The following is an 18,466-nucleotide window of genomic DNA, read 5'->3' as shown; positions in this document are numbered from 1 at the left end:
CCAACTGACTCATTGCCAATGGTGCATCAGATTTGGGAGCTGAAATAGGGATTTTCCTGCAAATTTCATAAGCTGCCTATGACTCAGCCTAAAAATCAGCATGTTAATCAAACAGCTGTTCTTTTTCAGTAAAGAACTGGTGCATAGTTTAAATCACTGTATTTTCTTTGGATTGTTTCTTCCCAAATGTAGAAGAGCCCTGAGTAAGAAGTAGTAAAGCAGTAAAACTTTATTTTCTATGGTTCTAGAAACACTTCCACTTATTGCTCCTCCTTTCATTATCGTATCTTTTTATTCCAGCCTTTCAGCATCTTTTCTGTTCCTGTTGTTTGACCTGAACTTTCAAACCTGCTTTGAGGTTACTTTCTAATATTGAGAATTGAATGTATTTCATGTACTTCTGTCTGTCTGGTTTTATCAAAGCTTTCTACTCTTTAAACTAGAATACCTGGAAAAAATAACTTCAAAGAGAAACTAAGTGATAGTTCAGGCTCTAGGACCTTTTATTTATTCTCTTTTTAAATAGTGCCTGGGAATTATGTAGAACAGTTGAATAGTGAGCTTTTTGTTAGCACCTGACTGGTTCTCAGTCCTCTCTCAAAGCCACGCATGATTCTAAGCTCTCTTTTCCCAAGCAATCTGCTTTGCTGCTTTTTAATCTGAATAGCTCATTTCTGCAGTTCTTCTCAAAAGACGTGTTATCACACCCTTCTGTGAACGAATCCTTCAAATCTGATATAACTGAGCTGATATACCCTTTAAAGCAGCAATCTTACAACTATCAGCAGAATTCTAGCAAGTAGATATGGTTTGGGATGGAGGGGTTTTGTGCTGGTTAATTGTAGAATAGAAGACTGGATATTATCTAGCTAAGATATGGTAATGGTCTTTGAGACAACAGTGCTGAATAGTATTCTAACTTTGCTAGAGCCACATTTTTGCAAGGCAAAGAAATACCGAATGCCTGTAATTGAATAGGATAAGGTAATTTAATTTTGTGGGCCTTTTGTATTGCAACCTTTATTTTTGTGCTCATCTTTCTTCCATCCAGCATGTGAAGAGGGGGAACTTTAAGTTGTGCTTCTCTGAGCAGCTTGTTGCTACACATCATGAGCTGTAAAACTATATGGGGCTTCACTGACCTTTCTGCTTACTATACCAAAACTGCCAAAACTGCTCGTAGTGACGCCTGTGAGGGAAGAGGAGGATGTAAGCACAGCCTTGGGGCAGTGGGTATAAGATCGAGTGTGGGTGTAAGATTTCCAGGTTTCAGAAACACAAAGGTCCTGGGGCAGCAAATGACCCAGTATGAGCTTTGAAACTGCATTTGGATCTGGTCACAAGAGATGACCACAGTCATCACGGGTCACTGGAGAGGCTGGAGAGTTGGGCAGAGAGAAATGTAATGAGGTTCTATAAGGGCAAGTGTAGGGTCCTGCATCTGGGGAGGAAAAACCCCAAGTACAAGTTCAGGTTGGGGGCTGACCTACTAGAGAGCAGCTCTGCTGAGAAGAACCTGGGAGTATTGGTGGTGGACAAGATGACCATGAACCAGCAGTATGCCCTCATGACCAGGAGGGCCAAAGGTACCCTGGGGTGCATCGATGACCCACAATAGTGTGCTCAGTAGGTTGAGGGAGGTGATCCTTCCCTTCTACTTGGCCGTAGTGAGGCCCCATCCGGAGTACTGTGTCCAGTTCTGGGCTCCTCAGCACAAGAAAGATGAGGAGCTGCTGAAGAGGGCCCAGTGGAGGGCCACAAAGATGATTAAGGGCTGGAGCATCTCTCTCATGAGGAGAAACTGCAGGAGCTGGGCCCGTTTAGTCTACGGAAGAGAAGCCTGAGAGGGGATCTCATTAACACATATAAATATCTCAAAGCTGGGCGCCAAGAGTGGTGTCAGACTCTTTTTAGTGGTGTCCAGCAACAGGATGGCCATAAACTAAACGACAAGAAGTTCCACCTCAGTATGAGGAAGAACTTCTTTACACCGAGAGTGGCAGAGCACTGAACAGGCTGCCCAGGGAGGTCGTGGAGTCTCCCTCTCTAGACACATTCAAACCCCATTAGGATGTGTTCCTGTGTAACCTGCTCCAGGTGATCCTGCCTGGGTAGGTGGGTTGGACTGGATGACCTCCAGAGGTCCCTTCCAACCCTAACAATTCTGTGATTCTGTGTGAGATGTGTCTTGCCAGGAAACACAATACATAGAGGAAGCAAAGGGTTTGCAGGGGAAGGAGCTGAATTAACTTCACAAGGTGTAAATCCAGCCCCGGAGGGCATGTGGCTCTCGGACCCTCCCAGTCACTTCCAACAGACCCTCAGTGCCAGGCAGGCACTGCACTTCCAGGAAAAGTCCGTCTGCCCTCCGCCGGGACCGGGCGGCAGACGAGCCCCTTCCACAGGAGGCGGGCAAGTTCCCGAGGGGCGGCCCCGCGCTGACGTGGCGGCGGCCGGAAGCGGCGGCGCGGGGGCGGAGCGGGGGGCGGTGATGGCGGCGCGGGGCGGTGTCACCCCGCGGGTGTGCCGGCACTGGTAGTCGCGGAGGGGCGTCGTGCAGGTAAGAGAGGAAACGGAGGGAGTAGTAACGTCCCCCCTTCCCGCTCGTGTGTGGGTCGGGGAGAGGGGCTGCTCTCGGCGGGCTCTCGGGGGGGCCGGGGCTGCCTCGGGTCGCCGAGAGGTTGAAGTGGCCGAGGTTGCCTGGTGAAACTGGTCCTGTGTCCTTCCAGTGTGCTGGAGTGTTGGGTTTGTAGCTGGGGGCGGGGACACCGACGGTGTTTTGTACTTCGATTGCCTGCAAGTATCCATAAAGTATCTCGGTTATTCTCTTTGCAGAAGCCTTGTTGGCACTGGTGTAAAATCCAGTTTTGATTATAAGGTCTGACTGGAGTTACCTTCATGAAGGACATTTTCTGCGTGTCACAGGGGGACAGCATAATAACTGGTTATTGGCCTCTATGGTTTCCTGTTTTTCTGTTGAAGAGGTTTTGCAGTGTGTGAGAAAAGGAAAGCATATGTATCTTTTCCAGTTTTGAAAGTCCGTTCAGGGAACCTCAACTTGCAGCGTTGCAGATATGGTGTTACATGTACTGACAGTGGTTCCTCTGACAGGAAGGGTACAGGAGAGCCTTACAAGTGCATGCCCGTCTCCTGGTTTTGACAAACAGAGCCTTAATTGCAGCTTTCCCTGATTACTGTGACCTTGTCAATAAAATACTAATAAACAAACAAAAAAGCCCCTCATCACTTTGTCATAGTGCTGCCAGGTCTGTTACGACTGATAAGCTAGTTATGTGCCAGGATCCTCTCCCAGCAGAATCTAGATTGCTGTTGCACACCCAGGGAAGTTCAGATAACAGCTTGTTGGGTTGTAGGTTTCATTTTTGTGTGGTCTGCTATTGGACTTTACAACGGTAAAGGCAAAATTATTGTTTGCTTTGGTCTTGATTTTCTCATTTTAAAAATGAAAACAATGAAATTTGCCTGCACAGGCAAAAGTGAATTGATGGTAGTATCCCATGGGAAGATCAAAAGGCAGAATGTTATGCAGTATTGGCACCTTATGTTCTCTGAATTGTATTCTATATGCTGGTCTTAAGCAGGTGAATTAAAACCCTTCTGGCCCAAATCTCTAACAAGGTAAGTCAGATACTGCAAAATGGAGACACTCTGTTGTTTAACCATTGCAGAGATTAACCCCTGTGTCCTGTGGAACAGGTCACAGACCTTGGGGTTTTTTGTTTGGTTGTGTTTTTTTTTAATTTTTCTTTCTAATGTTGCTTTTCAAACAGTAAGGATGCTAGAGCCCTCACCTTTGACTTTTTCCCTGTCTGCCTGTCATCACCACATAGTTTGCATGCTACCTTAAGTTGTTTCTCCAGAATATGCAAGTAATAATTACTGAAGAGTCTCAGTTGGACCCTGAATTTTGGTCACTTTGTTAGAAGATTTGCTAAAGAAGTTGCAGTGTAGCTGAATATACTCACAAGCTGTTGTTTTATTTCTTATTAATGTTGTGCATTTAATTCAAGTTTTACAAACTCCTGTAATTAATTGTGGAGTTCAGGGATTGTGTGTGTTGGAAGAAGAAATATAAAACACCCTTTGCTTCCCTGCTGTGTCTTTGCCTAGAATCTCATAACTATGTAAGATAAAGATGGAAAAGACAAGGTCACCCCTTAAGACTTGTCTGCTCTGGGAAATCAGGGGTTAGTACAGAAAGAGTAAAAGAAACATATATGTTTGTTTGTCTTGGAAAAACTGCTTTTGTCCTGTGTAACTTTTCCCCGTCTGCAGGCAGAGGTCAGCTGCAAATGGAGAGCTACTGGGGCCCTGTTGAGGAACACTGTCAGTAGATGAGGATGATTTTTACATGTGATTCTGTCTCCCATATACTGAATCTTAGGAAGCTGCCGATGACAGTGTGTACTGGTGTACACTGTCCCTCATTAGAGTGGCACCTTCTTTCTTTAAGCAAGCCTCTTATTTTTGTATTTCAAAACTCCAGCAAATTTGCTGGATAGATGTTTGCATCGTTTCTTGTGCTATTTAAAGTTATACCTTGGAGGATTTCACTTCGTGTTTTGTCACTTTGTTTCTTTCTAATTAAAAGTTTTGGGTTATTTTCTAAGGGATCTCTCCTTTGATGCTGCCTGACCAGTAAGTCCTTGAAATACACTCCAGCAGTGGTCACACAAAACTGACAAACTTAAACTGGAGGAGGGAAGATGACTTCCTTGGATGTAGCACAGAAGACAATGAGAAACCTGACCTTGGATACACCAGAGAAGACAATCAGTAACCCGGTAACTCCTCTGTCATGTCAACAGTGTCTCCCTTGGGAAATGAGACTTTGCTGTTTTGTGTTGTGCTGTTTTGTGTAGTGAGGAGTGTTACTGAGAACTCTGCACCGCTCGGGTGTTTTAGGGAGAATGTCACAGGTGACACTAGCTGGTGGTGTTTACAAATTGTGCTGTAAACAAATGGACACTTAATGCACCGGACTTCCAAAACAGGACAGACATTCAGCCTTGGAAGGTAGACCTTTTTCATGCATAGCTTATGTAGGTGTCTGACAGTTTTTGCAGAGTGTGCTGGAGAGTGAAAATATGATAAGCAATGTTTTCACTCCTAATTCTCTGTAAATATAGGTAGTGCCTGGCATCTGTCATGAAATGTTTATTTTGTGTAATGAAATGTTTATTTTGTGGTGCCTGTAACTTCAGTCTGAACAATTAAACTTGGAATAATTTTTCATAGTTCGCATCTTAATTTACAAAATTCCTGTTTTGTAGGGAAGATTTGAGCTAACACGATTCAGCAGTTGCAGAGAGTAGATTTGACTGAATGTTGTTTGCCTAGCTTAGAGTCTGGAGACTGTCTCTGAAAAACTCTAACAATCTTATGATCTGTGACAGCAGCCTGACACTGGCTCATCCTAAGGGCTGAGCTGAAGTTGTGTTTTTTTGTTGTGTCTTAAAAAAGGTAGTTTCTTTGAATCTGCTGGAAATAGTATTTTTAACATTCTGTGCTAGAACAGTTTAAAATATTAAAGTCTATAGAGTATCTACGTGGAGTGTACAGTAACATAGATCTGCACAGAACTTCCTTATCTATTACAGCTTTGCACTGTCACACTCTTGTGCCCTCAATGATTGCTCATTTCCTCTACATGCTCACTGTATTTAGGAAATGGATAGAGTTAGGGATGATGGGGGAATGGGTTCAACCTCCCTCACAAGAACCCAGCTGGAAGAGAAACAAAAGCTCTAGGATTACCTAGAAGATGGAAGGACTGAACTGCAAAGGGAAAGGGAGCATGAAAGTTGGTAAATGGAGGTTTTGGGGGGAGAGGAGGCGTGAAGAGGAGGATTAGGAGGTGTTTAGGACAGATGAGCAATCTAAGAGAGAGAGTAAGACTTCAAAAAATTTGGTGATTGCAAGGGGACTGATGAGTATGATGGGTGAGAATCAAAGGAGTAAACTAGAGCTTAGGAGTCAAGAGCCTAAGGTGAGAAAAAGAATGAGTATTTGGGATTGAAATATGGAGGCAGAGCTGATGACCTCAGGACAGCCTCCAGACAAGGCCATGAACAACCTGCTCTATCTGACCTTGCTTTGATGAAGGCACTGGGCTGGAGACACCAGAGGTGTCTTCCAATCTCAGCCCTTCTGTAGTAGGGCAGGCCATGAAAATGCCTTTATTTCAGTGAATCGTTCCATTAGCAGCAAAACTTAAGAGCTTTATTGCAGGTTTGAGTCTGAGATGTATTTCTTCATCACTGTACTATTCTCAGGCATCTAGAAAATTCTACTTTCCTCTTTATCCCCTTTACCCCACCCATCTGGTAAGAATTGTTTACATGTCCAATCTGATAGGGCAACTGTCCAGTACCCAGCAACCTGGATGAAAGCTGTGTTATCACAGTCCTTTCCTCTGTTTTATGAAAACTGGCACATTTTAGAAAGAAACTCATCTTCAAGACCTCTCAAACTCAGTTGACATGAGCAGTTGGCTTTCGAGGTAATTTTTGGAGGTCTGAGAGATGGGATAATGGTGGGTCATGTCATGTCGTAAGCATTATTCTTAATAAACGAGAAAAAATTAGTAGAGGAGTGTCTTGGGACATAAGGAAATTACAGGCACATTCTGTGATGACAAAGTCTCATTAAAATTGCACTGTTGCACCCAGAAAATGCTATATTATAGTCTTGCAGATTCCATGTCTGAGCTGCTGAATAGTTGATGGGCCATCTTATTTTCTCCTAATTAAATGCATCCTTTTAAATAAAGATGTGTTTTTGCCACAATTCCTCTTTCAGGAGTAAATGACTTTGCTTCGCTAGAGCAGTTAAGTCCCAGTATCCCTGGCCTTTGTCTGTGTGCTTCTCTGGTTTGTCTTTGTAGACTGAACCAGTAACTTACTACTCTGCTGCATTACTCTGAGCTACTACCCCTCAGAAGCAGTGTGCTAAAGCTAAAACAGTCAAGATAAGTTTTTTTCTTATTATTATTGTTCTTATTTTTTGAATAAAAATGAGCTTCTTGTGTGCAGCTTGTGTATTAAGGAACCAAGCCAATGCCAGTAAGCAAAGGGATTTCAGCCTATTTATTCTTTCAATTTAACACTTAATTTCACATTTTGGTCCTTCTCTACTGCACCTGCTTAAGCCTATAAAAATGATGAGACTTAACCTGATCATTTGTGAGTTTACGCTTGAGAAGCAAGTTTTGTTTTGTTTTGGTTTGTTTTTTTCCCTGATGTAGAAGATGACTCCAAACTAGGTGTTATGCAATGTGTGGGAATGAGGAGGGAAGTGGAGAATGGGCAGAAAAGGATGTGTATCTACTGGCAGAAATAATCAACAGTGGATTTAGACAATTTTTTACTGTCATTCCCCCTTTCTTCCTCACAGAGTAACAAGAATATGTGTCAGCAAACACGTATCCTTTTCATATCTTCCTCTTCCACATGATTTTATATATATATATATATATAAAATCTCAGCTTGTCCTTTTATGATCCAATATTCCATTCAAGAGTAGTATTTCCAGCGCATTCATTATTTTTGTTGTTAAATTAGTGGAACTCATTTGCAATTATGTTTCATTCCAAAGATATCCTAAAATCTTACACACTATTCCATAGATCGTGGATTTTGTGGGAAAAAAAACCCCAAAAGCAACCTTGGCAAAATTTTTTGTCTGTTTAACTGAAGCAAATGCAACATTTGCTACCATTTACTTCCTTCTTCAATCTAAAGTACATGTGGTGAATGCAGAGTTACAGCTTTACTTTCAGATCAGTCTGCCAGGAACTTCCACAGTTTAATATCAAGGAGCATCCCTTCCCTTCCTGAAATGCTGGGTGCACCAGCTGATGATCACAGTGGGGCTTCTGTCAGCATATCTGAACCTTGCCAGTGAGCTGTGCTGGGATGACTGGGGCTTTCATCTTAACTGACGTGTCCCTTCATATGGCTTAACAGTGTACTGTTGATACTATACAGTCCAAGACTCCTGAGCAGGGCTATTTCAGTGCACTTTGCAGTTCTTAGCTTATTAGGGTGAGGTATTTGTTGTGTTTGTTTGTACAGTTTTTACTAAGAAGACACTCTGTGACATACTGTCTTCTTTTCCATTCACTGTTTTCTGAAATGGAGCAAGAACAAGCAAAAAGGCACCTGTTCTAGTGTCTGGGGTCAGCAGTGTTGTGGAAGTTGCCTCCTCGTACCAGCAAAGAGCTGATCATAGTCAGCCCTTGGGAATGACCTAATTTTAAATGAATCCTCTTTATCCACTACGAAAAGTGAGGCAATAAAATATTACCACTCTTCATTTAAGAGCTAGGAATGGAGGATGGAAATTTTAGTTTTAATTTTATCTGGGAAGCTTGCATTTCATAGGAGAAAATATGCCAGGTTTTTCCTTCCTGTTGTGGTTTCTTTTAAATTAAAAGCTAGTTATGTTTCTTTTAACGTGCTAGAGCACCACATAATTAAGTATTAGAATATTAATTTTTAAAGTCTTGTGGATTCTTTTGCCTCCATCACAAAATGTTATTGGAATATTTTCTCTTTTTCGTATTTTTTTTCCTTCCCTCTTCTAGGTCATTCCATATGTTGGGACAATACTTGGTGGCCTTGCTCCTGGAGAGCTGATCGTGATACATGGGACTGTTCCTGATGATGCAGACAGGTAGTGGCTGTGGTGTCACATTTTGCAGTGTCACCATGTGAACAAGAATGGAATGGAAAAAATGTTTCCAGGGGTCTTACTTATGATGGCACACAAAGGCTCGATCTAAATCCTTGTGATAGCATTGGATTAAATGCGAACTTCAGTGGATAATGAAAGCTTTGGGATGAGAAGTGGAGTACTGATTTTTTGCTGATCCTCTCTTCTCTCTTTTTGCCTTGCCTGCTTTGGCAGGTTTTTTTCCCAGTCATAGCAGATGTCTGCTTCTATAAAGGGATTATCTGAGACTAACCAAATTGATAACTGAATGTGTTGTATGTAGGGATTACCTTAAACTGGGATAAGGAGGTATGATGTAGTGCATGGGCCCAGTATGAGTGTTATGTTCCCTGACTTTACCCAAAGTTCATTTGATATATTGTGCTGAAGATGATGGGAGGGAAGGTGGTGAACACTATAAGTGAGGGGTTTACATGATATGAATGATAAGCATTAGATAGATACTTAAGTACTTCAATTCCTTGCAATAAATCTTGGGAGAACCTTTCACAAATATGTAGGAGTTGGACAAATATAAGTTTGGGTCTTTTTCCTTATCCAGCAACGTTCATTTTGTCTGCCTGTTCTGAGGCTCCACAGTAAAACTCAAATGTACCTAACTGTTGGATGATTTCTTGACAGATTGAGCTGAATGTGGTTTGTCTTATTTTTATGATTAGATTCCAGGTGGATTTACAGTGTGGCAGCAGCATAAAGCCTCGGGCTGATGTGGCGTTTCATTTCAACCCCCGCTTCAAAAGGTCTGGCTGCATTGTTTGCAACACACTGGAGAGGGAAAAATGGGGCCGGGAGGAGATCACTTATGAGATGCCCTTTGAGAAAGGGAAGTCATTTGAGATTGTCGTCATGATTTTAAAGGATAAATTTCAGGTGAGTCTGGGCCGATTCTTCATCTGCGGCCGGTTGTCAGCCCAATAAAAGAGAGGTATTTTGTATAATTAAAATAAGTTTCGGAACTCTTGGTGTCTGTATTACCTAGGTATAGTCTAAATACAGAAAAGTTTAGAGTTTTTCTTTAAAGAGGTGCTAATTAAAACAGACTTCTAATTTTGTATTGCTTCCATCTAAGTTGGATGAGTAGGCAAGTAACTTCCTGCCATGGCTAATGACTACTCCATCCTTCCCTTCTTATGTGCCAAAGGCTAACCTTGGGATAAACCTGTTCTGTGACTAGTGTAGGGACAGTCCTCTTGGAGGGAACATGTAAGCTGTATTTATCTTGCTCTGTTAGACTGCAATAGTAGATTCTATTAGATTGGTAATACCACACTGGTAAATGATTAGGTGCTAGAAACAAAGGTGTGAAATGCAAATTTTAGTGTAGACAAATAAATCTTCTTCATAGTGATGGAAAGACAGACTGAATCGTGGATGAGCTGAACTAGTCGATCTGATGTTTTCTAGGACACTCCCCGCTTCTGTACCAAACCAGTGTAAAACAGAGATACATGCATACAATTTGATACATGGCTGGTGTAATGTATGTTTAATACAGTTTTTCTGATTTTGTTTCCTGTCTCTTTAGGTGACTGTAAACAAGAAACACTTGCTGCTCTACAACCACAGAATTAGCCTTGAAAAAATAGATACTCTTGGAATATATGGCAAAGTGCAGATCAAAACTATAGATTTTGTTTCTAATGTAAGTTATATAGATACCTGATTTGTTTGATTCCTTTTCTTTCTCTTGCTAAACTGCATAGTAGGATTTATGGTAAAAAGGAAGTGAAGAAAAAGCAGCTACACAATCTAATGTCATTAACAAAATTTTAGTTTCCCCAGATTTCGACATGTGAGTCTTGTGAGGATTTCTGTCCTGCCATTTTAGTCTTGCAGTTAGGGGCAGAAGGGTGACAAAGCTAGTAGGACAGATGGTATAAGAATTGATTGGATACTGAATCTAGGAGTGGATTAGACTTTGCAAGTGTTGCAGAGGCTCCAGGAGGAACTCTTGAGTATTCAGTGCTTCTGAGTGACAAGTTTAGCCATGACTGTCACTTGTTGCTTGGCTTTGAACACCAGGGTCAGCCACAGCTGGAACTCCTTGTGCACATAACCCTGGTTTTCCTGCTAAAACAACCAAATTGTCGAATGAAACCATAAGTAGGAGTGTACACTGATTTGTGGGGGATGAGAAGAGATATCCTTTCTAAAAGACTTTGTAGCTTGATTTATACTTGGACCAAACTGCAGTGAATTTGAAGTGAAGACAGTGCTGTTCTTCCTCTCAACTGCCAGCTCTGCTAGAGAAAGTACACCAACAGGGAGGAGCTGGACAATGTTTTCCCCTGTGCAGAAGGAGAGATCCTTCTGTTCTGGGAGGATGAGTCTTTTAGAGCAGAAACTGAAGGTGATAAATTCCAGGGAGATACAGAAGGTGAATGCCTTTTCCCTTTTCTGTCACTCACTAAGGCAGCCTACCTACTCCTGTGTATAATATTCTGTGTCTTTTCTGCTCCATCCTCACTACATTGTGGGCAAAGCTTGGGTCTCTTGCTGCCAAATATCGGGTCTAACTCAGACTAATAATCTAATCAGACTAATAATTGTGTTGGTAAAAGGTGAGGGACCTGAACATAATGAGGTCTATGCTTCAAACATAGGTCTTACCCACTGATAATTTGCAAAGCCTATAAACAGACTTTCATGGGCCCCATCACTTGGCCTTGGGCATGTTGCCAGAAATGTGTTCCTTCAGAGCTGTGTGAATCCTGGTCTTGGAGGACTGACTCTGAGAAAAGCTTGGGGTCAAGCGGGTGCCGTAGGTTGGTGTCCTAAGCACAAAAGTGTACACTTGGTTTAGTCTGTGGTTGCTGTAACCTTTGCAGAAGAAAAGAATGGAGAAAGGGTGATTGTTTCATTTTAGTCTTTGCTTCTAAGACTCTTTCCTGAGGAGGAAGGTGGAGGCTTGTGTTGAAATGAACAAGCTGAAGACAATCTGCTAGGACTGGGCAGGAGCTGTGTCTCTGCGTGGCCATGTTGCTCATCTGTCTTTCCCATGGGAAGGGACAGGGATGCAGGGGATTGCTTAGAATCCCAAGGACCCCCCTGAATGGACCTGCCATGCTGGTGTTTCTACCCCAGTGAGGAAAACTGTGGGTACCCTCTGATGCCGAGGGCTTAATAGTGCTCTTACTGTTAAATAAAGATTCAAAATGTAATAGGTGGTCTTCAGAAATCTCAATTTGGTTTCAACTATTGCACTTCAGGACTTTTCTGTGGTTTGTAGAGGTTTGGCTATCTTTTTCATTACCAGAGCCCTAGATTTCCATGTTAACAGTTCACCCTTCAAAGCAGCACAGATCCTTATATGCTTCTAAACCAACTTTATGTTAAAAGTTCTGTGATGTTAGCAATGACACCTAAATATCTCTCTTTCTGCAGTCTTTACAAGGCTCTCAGCCATCGTCTCTAGGAGTAACAAAGATAAACACAGAAAATGTACGTATGGTTGTAGAAGGTTGAATGCATCTCCCTGTTGTCTGATAAGCTAGATAATGTGTTTTTTTTCTCTTGTAGGGGGTAATGCCAAGTGGTTCACAATTGGTAAGTGTCTTGTGTAGATTTTGGCAAATGTGAAGAGTAAAAAAATATCTCAGTTATTCGGGAAAAAACATGCACAGAACAAGAGAATTGAGAGTCTACTGCAAGATGATCATCAGTGATCAGTTTTGTAGAGAGTAATCCTCTGCTACTAGTAAAAGTGAGGCTATTTGTCAAATCGTTTAGAAAGCCCAAAAGATAAACACAGTTTCCACAACCATAAACAGAGAAATAAAAAGTTAGGTACCTGAAGTTTTAAAGGACCAAATCACATTCAAAACTTTTTTTTTTCCAAATAAGCATACTTTGTTTTCTCTACCTTAGGGAATACCTGCAAAGCAAAAGTATTCCGCAGTCACACCATGTTAACGTGTGTGTCCTGGAAACCTGTCTGGTACATCTTCCTCTTACTGACAGATCCATGCCATCCCTGTGTACACTTCAGGTAGCTGGATGCAGGCATTGCACCTTAGGATTGGAACCTGCTCCCAGCTAACATGGAGCGTACGCAGAGTGGGTCCTCATCTTTTTGCAAGAAGCTGTACAGGTGGACTGTATCCAGTGTGCAGTAAGGACCATGCTCAAATTGAAAAGGGGTTGAAAGCCAGGAATATATACAAATAGAATTTGTGAAGGTGAAGTTGCAGCGAGTGCCATGATTTTAGACGCTTTGCCACTTAACAGCCTGCCTTCTTCAGTCTTATTTCAAAACCAGATAACATGCAGTATTGTAATTTGCAAGTGGTGGACTCCAGCAAAAAACATAAAGAGGAAATACTTCTCCATTTGCTCCTTTTCCCTGATAAAAATAACTTCTAACACAATGAAAAAATAAGATGAATAAAATATTTCCCCTGTCTATCGTTATGAACTGATGCAGGAGGACAGAATACTCATTGACCCTACTTCTGGTACTTAGGCAACTGTGGGAGAACACCACACCTAGCATGAGTCCTACCCTTCAAAGCAAACCTGATGTTTTCAGAGAGGAAAGGTCAGGATGTCTGTATCTATATAATTACGTGTTTTGAAATTAAATTATCGCAGGGAGTTTCATTCTTACATTTTTCTTGTTTTGTTTTTGCCATTTTCCTCTCCTTCTACCATTAGTGGTGGCAGAAGTAGTTGTAAATAATGCTAATTTTGAAGCCAAGGTGGTTATCTAAAGAAAAAAGCCAACACTGAGGTATGCTTATTTCAGTGTTAAGTTTTCCACTATAGTATTAGCATTCCAGAACATGTTGATGGGAATAACTTTAGCTGTAGGTGCAGATTCGCAATTGTAGGCCAAATTTCTTCCTGCCGTAGTAAAGCTCAGCTTGTATATTGGAAAAATTAAGTCACAGTCAAAACTTTTACTGGTGGTATTCTTCCAGGGTGTTCCTTACGTTGGGAAACTTGACACTGCACTTCATCCAGGATGCACAATTGCCATTAAAGGAGAAGTGCATAAAAACCCAAAGAGGTATGTGTTATGGATTGTTTTTCTGCTATTTAACTAAAGTACTCTTGAGAATGAGTAAGCTTTTCCATTGCCTCTGTATATCCTTATTGACTTGCAACTTTGCATCTGGAATCATCTGAAACTACAGTGCAGTTTTCTCAGGAACTTGCAGGATACTGCTTTAAAGAGGACTTAAAGAGCAGCTCCATTGTGAAAAGTGAAGGTAAAACCTGAATGACTTACCTACTAAATCTGCATCATTCACATGTTTGTGTATCTGTTTAGGGCTTTCCATTGTGCAAGGCGTGTGAGCAAATGTACTGTACAGTGACAGTTTCTATTCTAAAGAGATTCAAGAGTAGGGAAATTGGCAGAAATAGGTGGAAAATGAGTGAGATGAGTTGCTAGTGTGCTCAAATGCTGCATGTTACAACATTTCTCTGAATACCTCTCTGACAACCTCCTCGGTATATGCATGAAGGTACTAACTGACAAGAACTGAGTGATGAACTGAGTGATTGGAGGAATGGAACTCCTCTCCTGTGAGAAAAGGCTAAGAGAATTGGGATTGTTCAGCCTGGAAAAAAAGAATGCTTGAGGGAGACCTAATTGCACCTTTCTGGTACCTGAAGGGAGCCTACAAGAAAGATGGAGACAGACTATTTACAAGGGCATATAGTGACAGGACAAGGGAAAAGGGCTTCCAACTGAAAGGGAGTAGGTTTATATTAGATATTGGGAAGAAATTTGTTTCTGTGAGGGTGGCGAGGCACTGGAACAGGTTGCCCAGGGAAGTTGTGAATGTTCCATCCCTGGCAGTGTTCAAGGCCATGTTGAATGGGGCTTGGAGCAACCTGGTCTAGTGGAAGGTGTCCCTCCCCACAGCAGGGTCATTGAAACTAGATGATCTTTAAGATCCCTTCCAGTCCAGGGTATTCTGTGATTTTATGAAAGCTGTTAGAGAAGTATGAGCTATAAGTTTGATAGCAAATTGGGAACAACAGGTTGCAAAGAAGACATTTTCTCAACATGAAAAAAAGGTGGGCGAGGAGGGGAACACAGCACAGTCAAAATGTAGCTGAGGAAATGTCTGTGCTTCAGCATGCTTTTTATTTAAAGAGTGGTTTGGCTCTGCAGAAACATGCCTAAAAATGAAGCAATAAGGGCAAATGATGAAAGCGTACTTTTCACACTGTGTGTGTGCATTGCACTCCTGCTTTCTCAGGGCATGTTTCTTCCCTGCAGTTGAACAGCATTCAAAGTTCACATTCATACTGGAACCTAAGTCTAGAAATCTCATCAACAAAGTTTGGATGGACTTCAGATTGAACAGGATAAATAGTAATTGGAGAGTAGCATTTGTATTCCTTCTTTTGGCTTGAAAAGTTTATTAGCACATTTCAAGTGCTGAATGTGCTGCTTATAAGCATGAAGAGGCTTTTGGCTGTTAAAGCATTGCAGGTTGTCTGCTCTTTGGGTTTGAGCTTTTAAATATGTCTATTTACATGGAGTTTATTAGTTATTTCATGACTTCCACTCATTTCACACAGTTCTTGATGTTCCTTTTTCGTGGTGAAAAAGAGAACTTCACAGCTTGGAAGTACTGCAGTATTTCCTATCTGGACTGAGCAATTCTCAAAAGAGGGTAATAATCCGACAGCTGGAGCAAATTTGGGGGGAGAGGGTAATATTTGTTCTTCAAATGCAGTAAGGTCTTTGTCACAGATTGAAGCATTTGTTTGAATTTGGATGACTCTTCCCTCTGATCACGGTTCTCCAGAGCTCTGCTTTAGGAACCCTGTTTTGTGGACATGTCTGTGACGTGTTCATTTAGCCTGGGCAGAGCTGTGCTGCCTACAGAATAATGTTTTGTATGCATGGTGTCCCACTAGTCTTGAGTGTATGGAGAGAACCCTCAGAACTTTTCCTCAGAGTCTAACCAGTTTGTTGGCAGAAAGAATAGCGTCTTTAGGTAAAACAAAGCCTCCCCCTCTCCACTGTCTGAGTGAAAGAGAAAGAGAAGGGGGAGCAGGCAGCACGGTGTGTTCCTGTGAGAATGCTGCTTCCTAGTGCAGTAGGGGGGTCAGCTCTTGGCCCTCTTGGCTCAATACCTTCCTGCTGAGACATGAGCAGAGAGCTGTGAGTGTGAAGCTGATCTAGACAGATCACGTCCTACATTTGCTACCTCCAGCAAAGGTTTCTGTGCAAGGGAGACAAATGCATGTTAGCTGCCTGCTTGGTTCTTCAGGTGAATCATGGCACTGGCTCCCAAACAGTCCTGAGTATTGGCTAAGGACTTGGTAAATGGCAGGGACTACTGCAACATGTTTATAAACCCTTTTAAAAAATATCTTCCAGCTTTGCTATAAACTTGAGACCAAGTGACTCAAAGGACATTGCGTTACATCTGAATCCTCGAGTGAAAAATAAAATTTTTGTAAGAAACTCCTACCTTCATGACAGCTGGGGAGAAGAGGAAAAGGAAGTTGCTAACTTCCCTTTCAGTCCAGGGATGTACTTTGAGGTAAGATTAACTGAAACAAAGCATCAAACAAGAAATTCTGCCAAAAGGATTAACATACAGATTTAAATAAAACTGCTATTCCTGCATTTCAGTGTCTTGAGAAGATTTAGGATAAGCAGAGCTTTGACTTGGTTTTAAATAGAAGCAAGAATTTGGCCTGTGCTTAGAATGAATTTTAATCGAATTGAGTTGGACTTGGTAATCCTTATGGGTCCCTTGCAATTTAAGTTATTCTGTGATTCTGTGAATTTTATTGATGTTCCACTTTTATTTTTAAAAGTTGCTTATGCATGAAACATTCTCTGTAACAGAAGCAGGTCTTGCCCAAGTCTGGGCAAGGTCATCAGGTTGTTTTTCATGTCTTACCTCAGCGTAAAACTTGACCGTTTCTCTTCTTGCTTTTCAGCTGATTATTTTCTGTGATGCCTACCAGTTCAAAGTTGCTATTAATGGTGTTCACACTCTGGAGTACAAGCATCGTTTTAAACAACTTGAAAAGATCAACGTAGTGGAAGTCACAGGAGATGTTCACTTGTTAGATGTGAGAAGCTGGTAGTTCTTTTCAGTCAGTACTAAAAGAATTAAGCCTCTTCTAATGACAGTGCCTCCTTGTCAAGTACAAACAGGTGCTGACTCATGCTGAGCCTGCCTTTAATCTGTCTAGGCTTCTGCATCTGCCTGAGTTAGGCAAGTACAAGAATTGCTAACTGCAAGATTAAATCCTCCTCCAGTTTACAGTTTCCTGGCAAGCTAAGTGTTTGCTCAGATAAATCTCCTGTATTACTGAACCTAGCAATATCAAAATGCTGCAACCTACTGTGTCTAACGATTGCACTTGTTATGTTTAAGTTAAACTACTATTCATCATTTCTCGATAGCATACATTCCTATTGTGATGTAGAAATGAGACTGGAATAGGATCCAAAGATACAGTTATCCACCTCAAAAGGGATGTTCATAATTTATTTAAAATAGAACTATGAAATATACTTTCCTACTTCTTAGTTTATATTAGCAATTATAACCTTTTTACTGAGGCTAGATTAAGCAAACAGTTGACCCATTAGTTCTAGCAAAAGGCAAGGAGGAGTTTGATCTTAATTCTTAGCCTGCTGCTGCAGCAGTACCTTCTCTGACGCTCATGGTTATATCACTTCCTGCTTCTAAGGGGCCTAACATTTCTACCTTTCAGTTTTCCAAAGTGAAACAAAGGAAAATGATTTAGCTGGTTCTAATTTCATGAACTTTTGAAAGCTTATTTGATCTGAAGTGGCTCCTTACTGAGTTAAGATTGCTTAGAGCCTGAAGATGATGTTCGTGCGTTTCGTTTTTGAAAAACGTGTGAACCCAGGTACTCCAGGTAGGGTTTCAGCTGAGGGGGCACTTGAGTGACTACTCAAGTAGTCACTAGAGAATGAATCCTTTTTCAGTCTTGTATTAAAATACTATCCATGTGAAACAATGTTCCTATTCAGTTTTCTGTACAAATGTCAGTCTTAATTTTTAAATTATTTTTAAAAATAAGTTGCTATTGACTGTCAATACATGCCTGAAGGACGTCCCTATTTATCTTAAGAGCTGCCAGAAGTGAAGCAATTTCAAGAATAAGATGTACACTAAAAGACTGTTAATTATCAGATTTAATGTATAAAAGCATAAATAAAAACATCTGTGAACTCTGCTTTTCTCCAAGTGTGGCTAAATAGCTATGATCCCTTTTTGGTTATATCTTGTCTTGTTTTGCTCACTGTACTACCAGTATCTCCAAGTTGGCAGTGACCCTGACTGGAAAACCATTTCCACTTAGTGGAATTAGTGATCCACAGACCAGTTAACCTGAGCAGGCGTAGGGCTGGGCCTTGGCTGTGCTGGTGTGGCCTTCAGGACAGTGGTGTGCTGTATGTCCCCCTGGGCTGCAGGATAAACTTAGCTGGCTGATTTTAACAGAGGAGCTGGTAGGCAGCTCCTAATGGCAATAACACGCCTTCCTATAAGAGTTCAGCGGGAAGTTCTTGTGTGACCGTCCTTTTTGTTTGACTGCAGACACAATTAACAGTTGTTTTAAGAAAATCCTGTAAGAGCTTGAATGGGGTAACCTTTCCGTGTATGGGAGCTGCACCCTGGAGAGAGACCCGTTCCCAGCACCCAATGGGATGTAAGATCATCTCTTTATAGAGTAGGTTCTAACCAGTTGCAT

General features: G+C 41.6%; 1 protein-coding gene across 2 annotated transcripts; it reads left to right on the top strand.

Annotated features, from left to right (window-relative positions):
* Positions 1 to 2,481: 2,481 nt before the first annotated feature.
* On the top strand, positions 2,482 to 17,950 carry LGALS8 (galectin 8). 2 transcript variants are annotated; one of them, XM_027750517.2, is made up of 10 exons: positions 2,482 to 2,560; positions 4,632 to 4,805; positions 8,610 to 8,698; positions 9,418 to 9,628; positions 10,284 to 10,400; positions 12,143 to 12,199; positions 12,278 to 12,304; positions 13,678 to 13,766; positions 16,104 to 16,269; positions 16,676 to 17,950. In XM_027750517.2, the coding sequence occupies exons 2-10, from the start codon at positions 4,728 to 4,730 to the stop codon at positions 16,823 to 16,825; spliced, it is 984 nt and encodes a 327-aa protein (XP_027606318.1). In that variant the 5' UTR covers positions 2,482 to 2,560; positions 4,632 to 4,727; the 3' UTR covers positions 16,826 to 17,950. The 2 variants fall into 2 exon arrangements, with proteins under 2 accessions (XP_027606318.1, XP_027606319.1); XM_027750518.2 differs by lacking the exon at positions 12,143 to 12,199.
* Positions 17,951 to 18,466: the final 516 nt, after the last annotated feature.

This window comes from Pipra filicauda, unplaced genomic scaffold (genome assembly GCF_003945595.2).
Source record: "Pipra filicauda isolate LSUMZ 115617 unplaced genomic scaffold, ASM394559v2 scaffold154_size2910363_pilon, whole genome shotgun sequence".
Lineage (NCBI taxonomy): Eukaryota > Metazoa > Chordata > Aves > Passeriformes > Pipridae > Pipra > Pipra filicauda.
The sequence above is the reverse complement of the archived record's forward strand: the minus strand, read 5'-3'. Positions and strand labels throughout refer to the sequence as shown.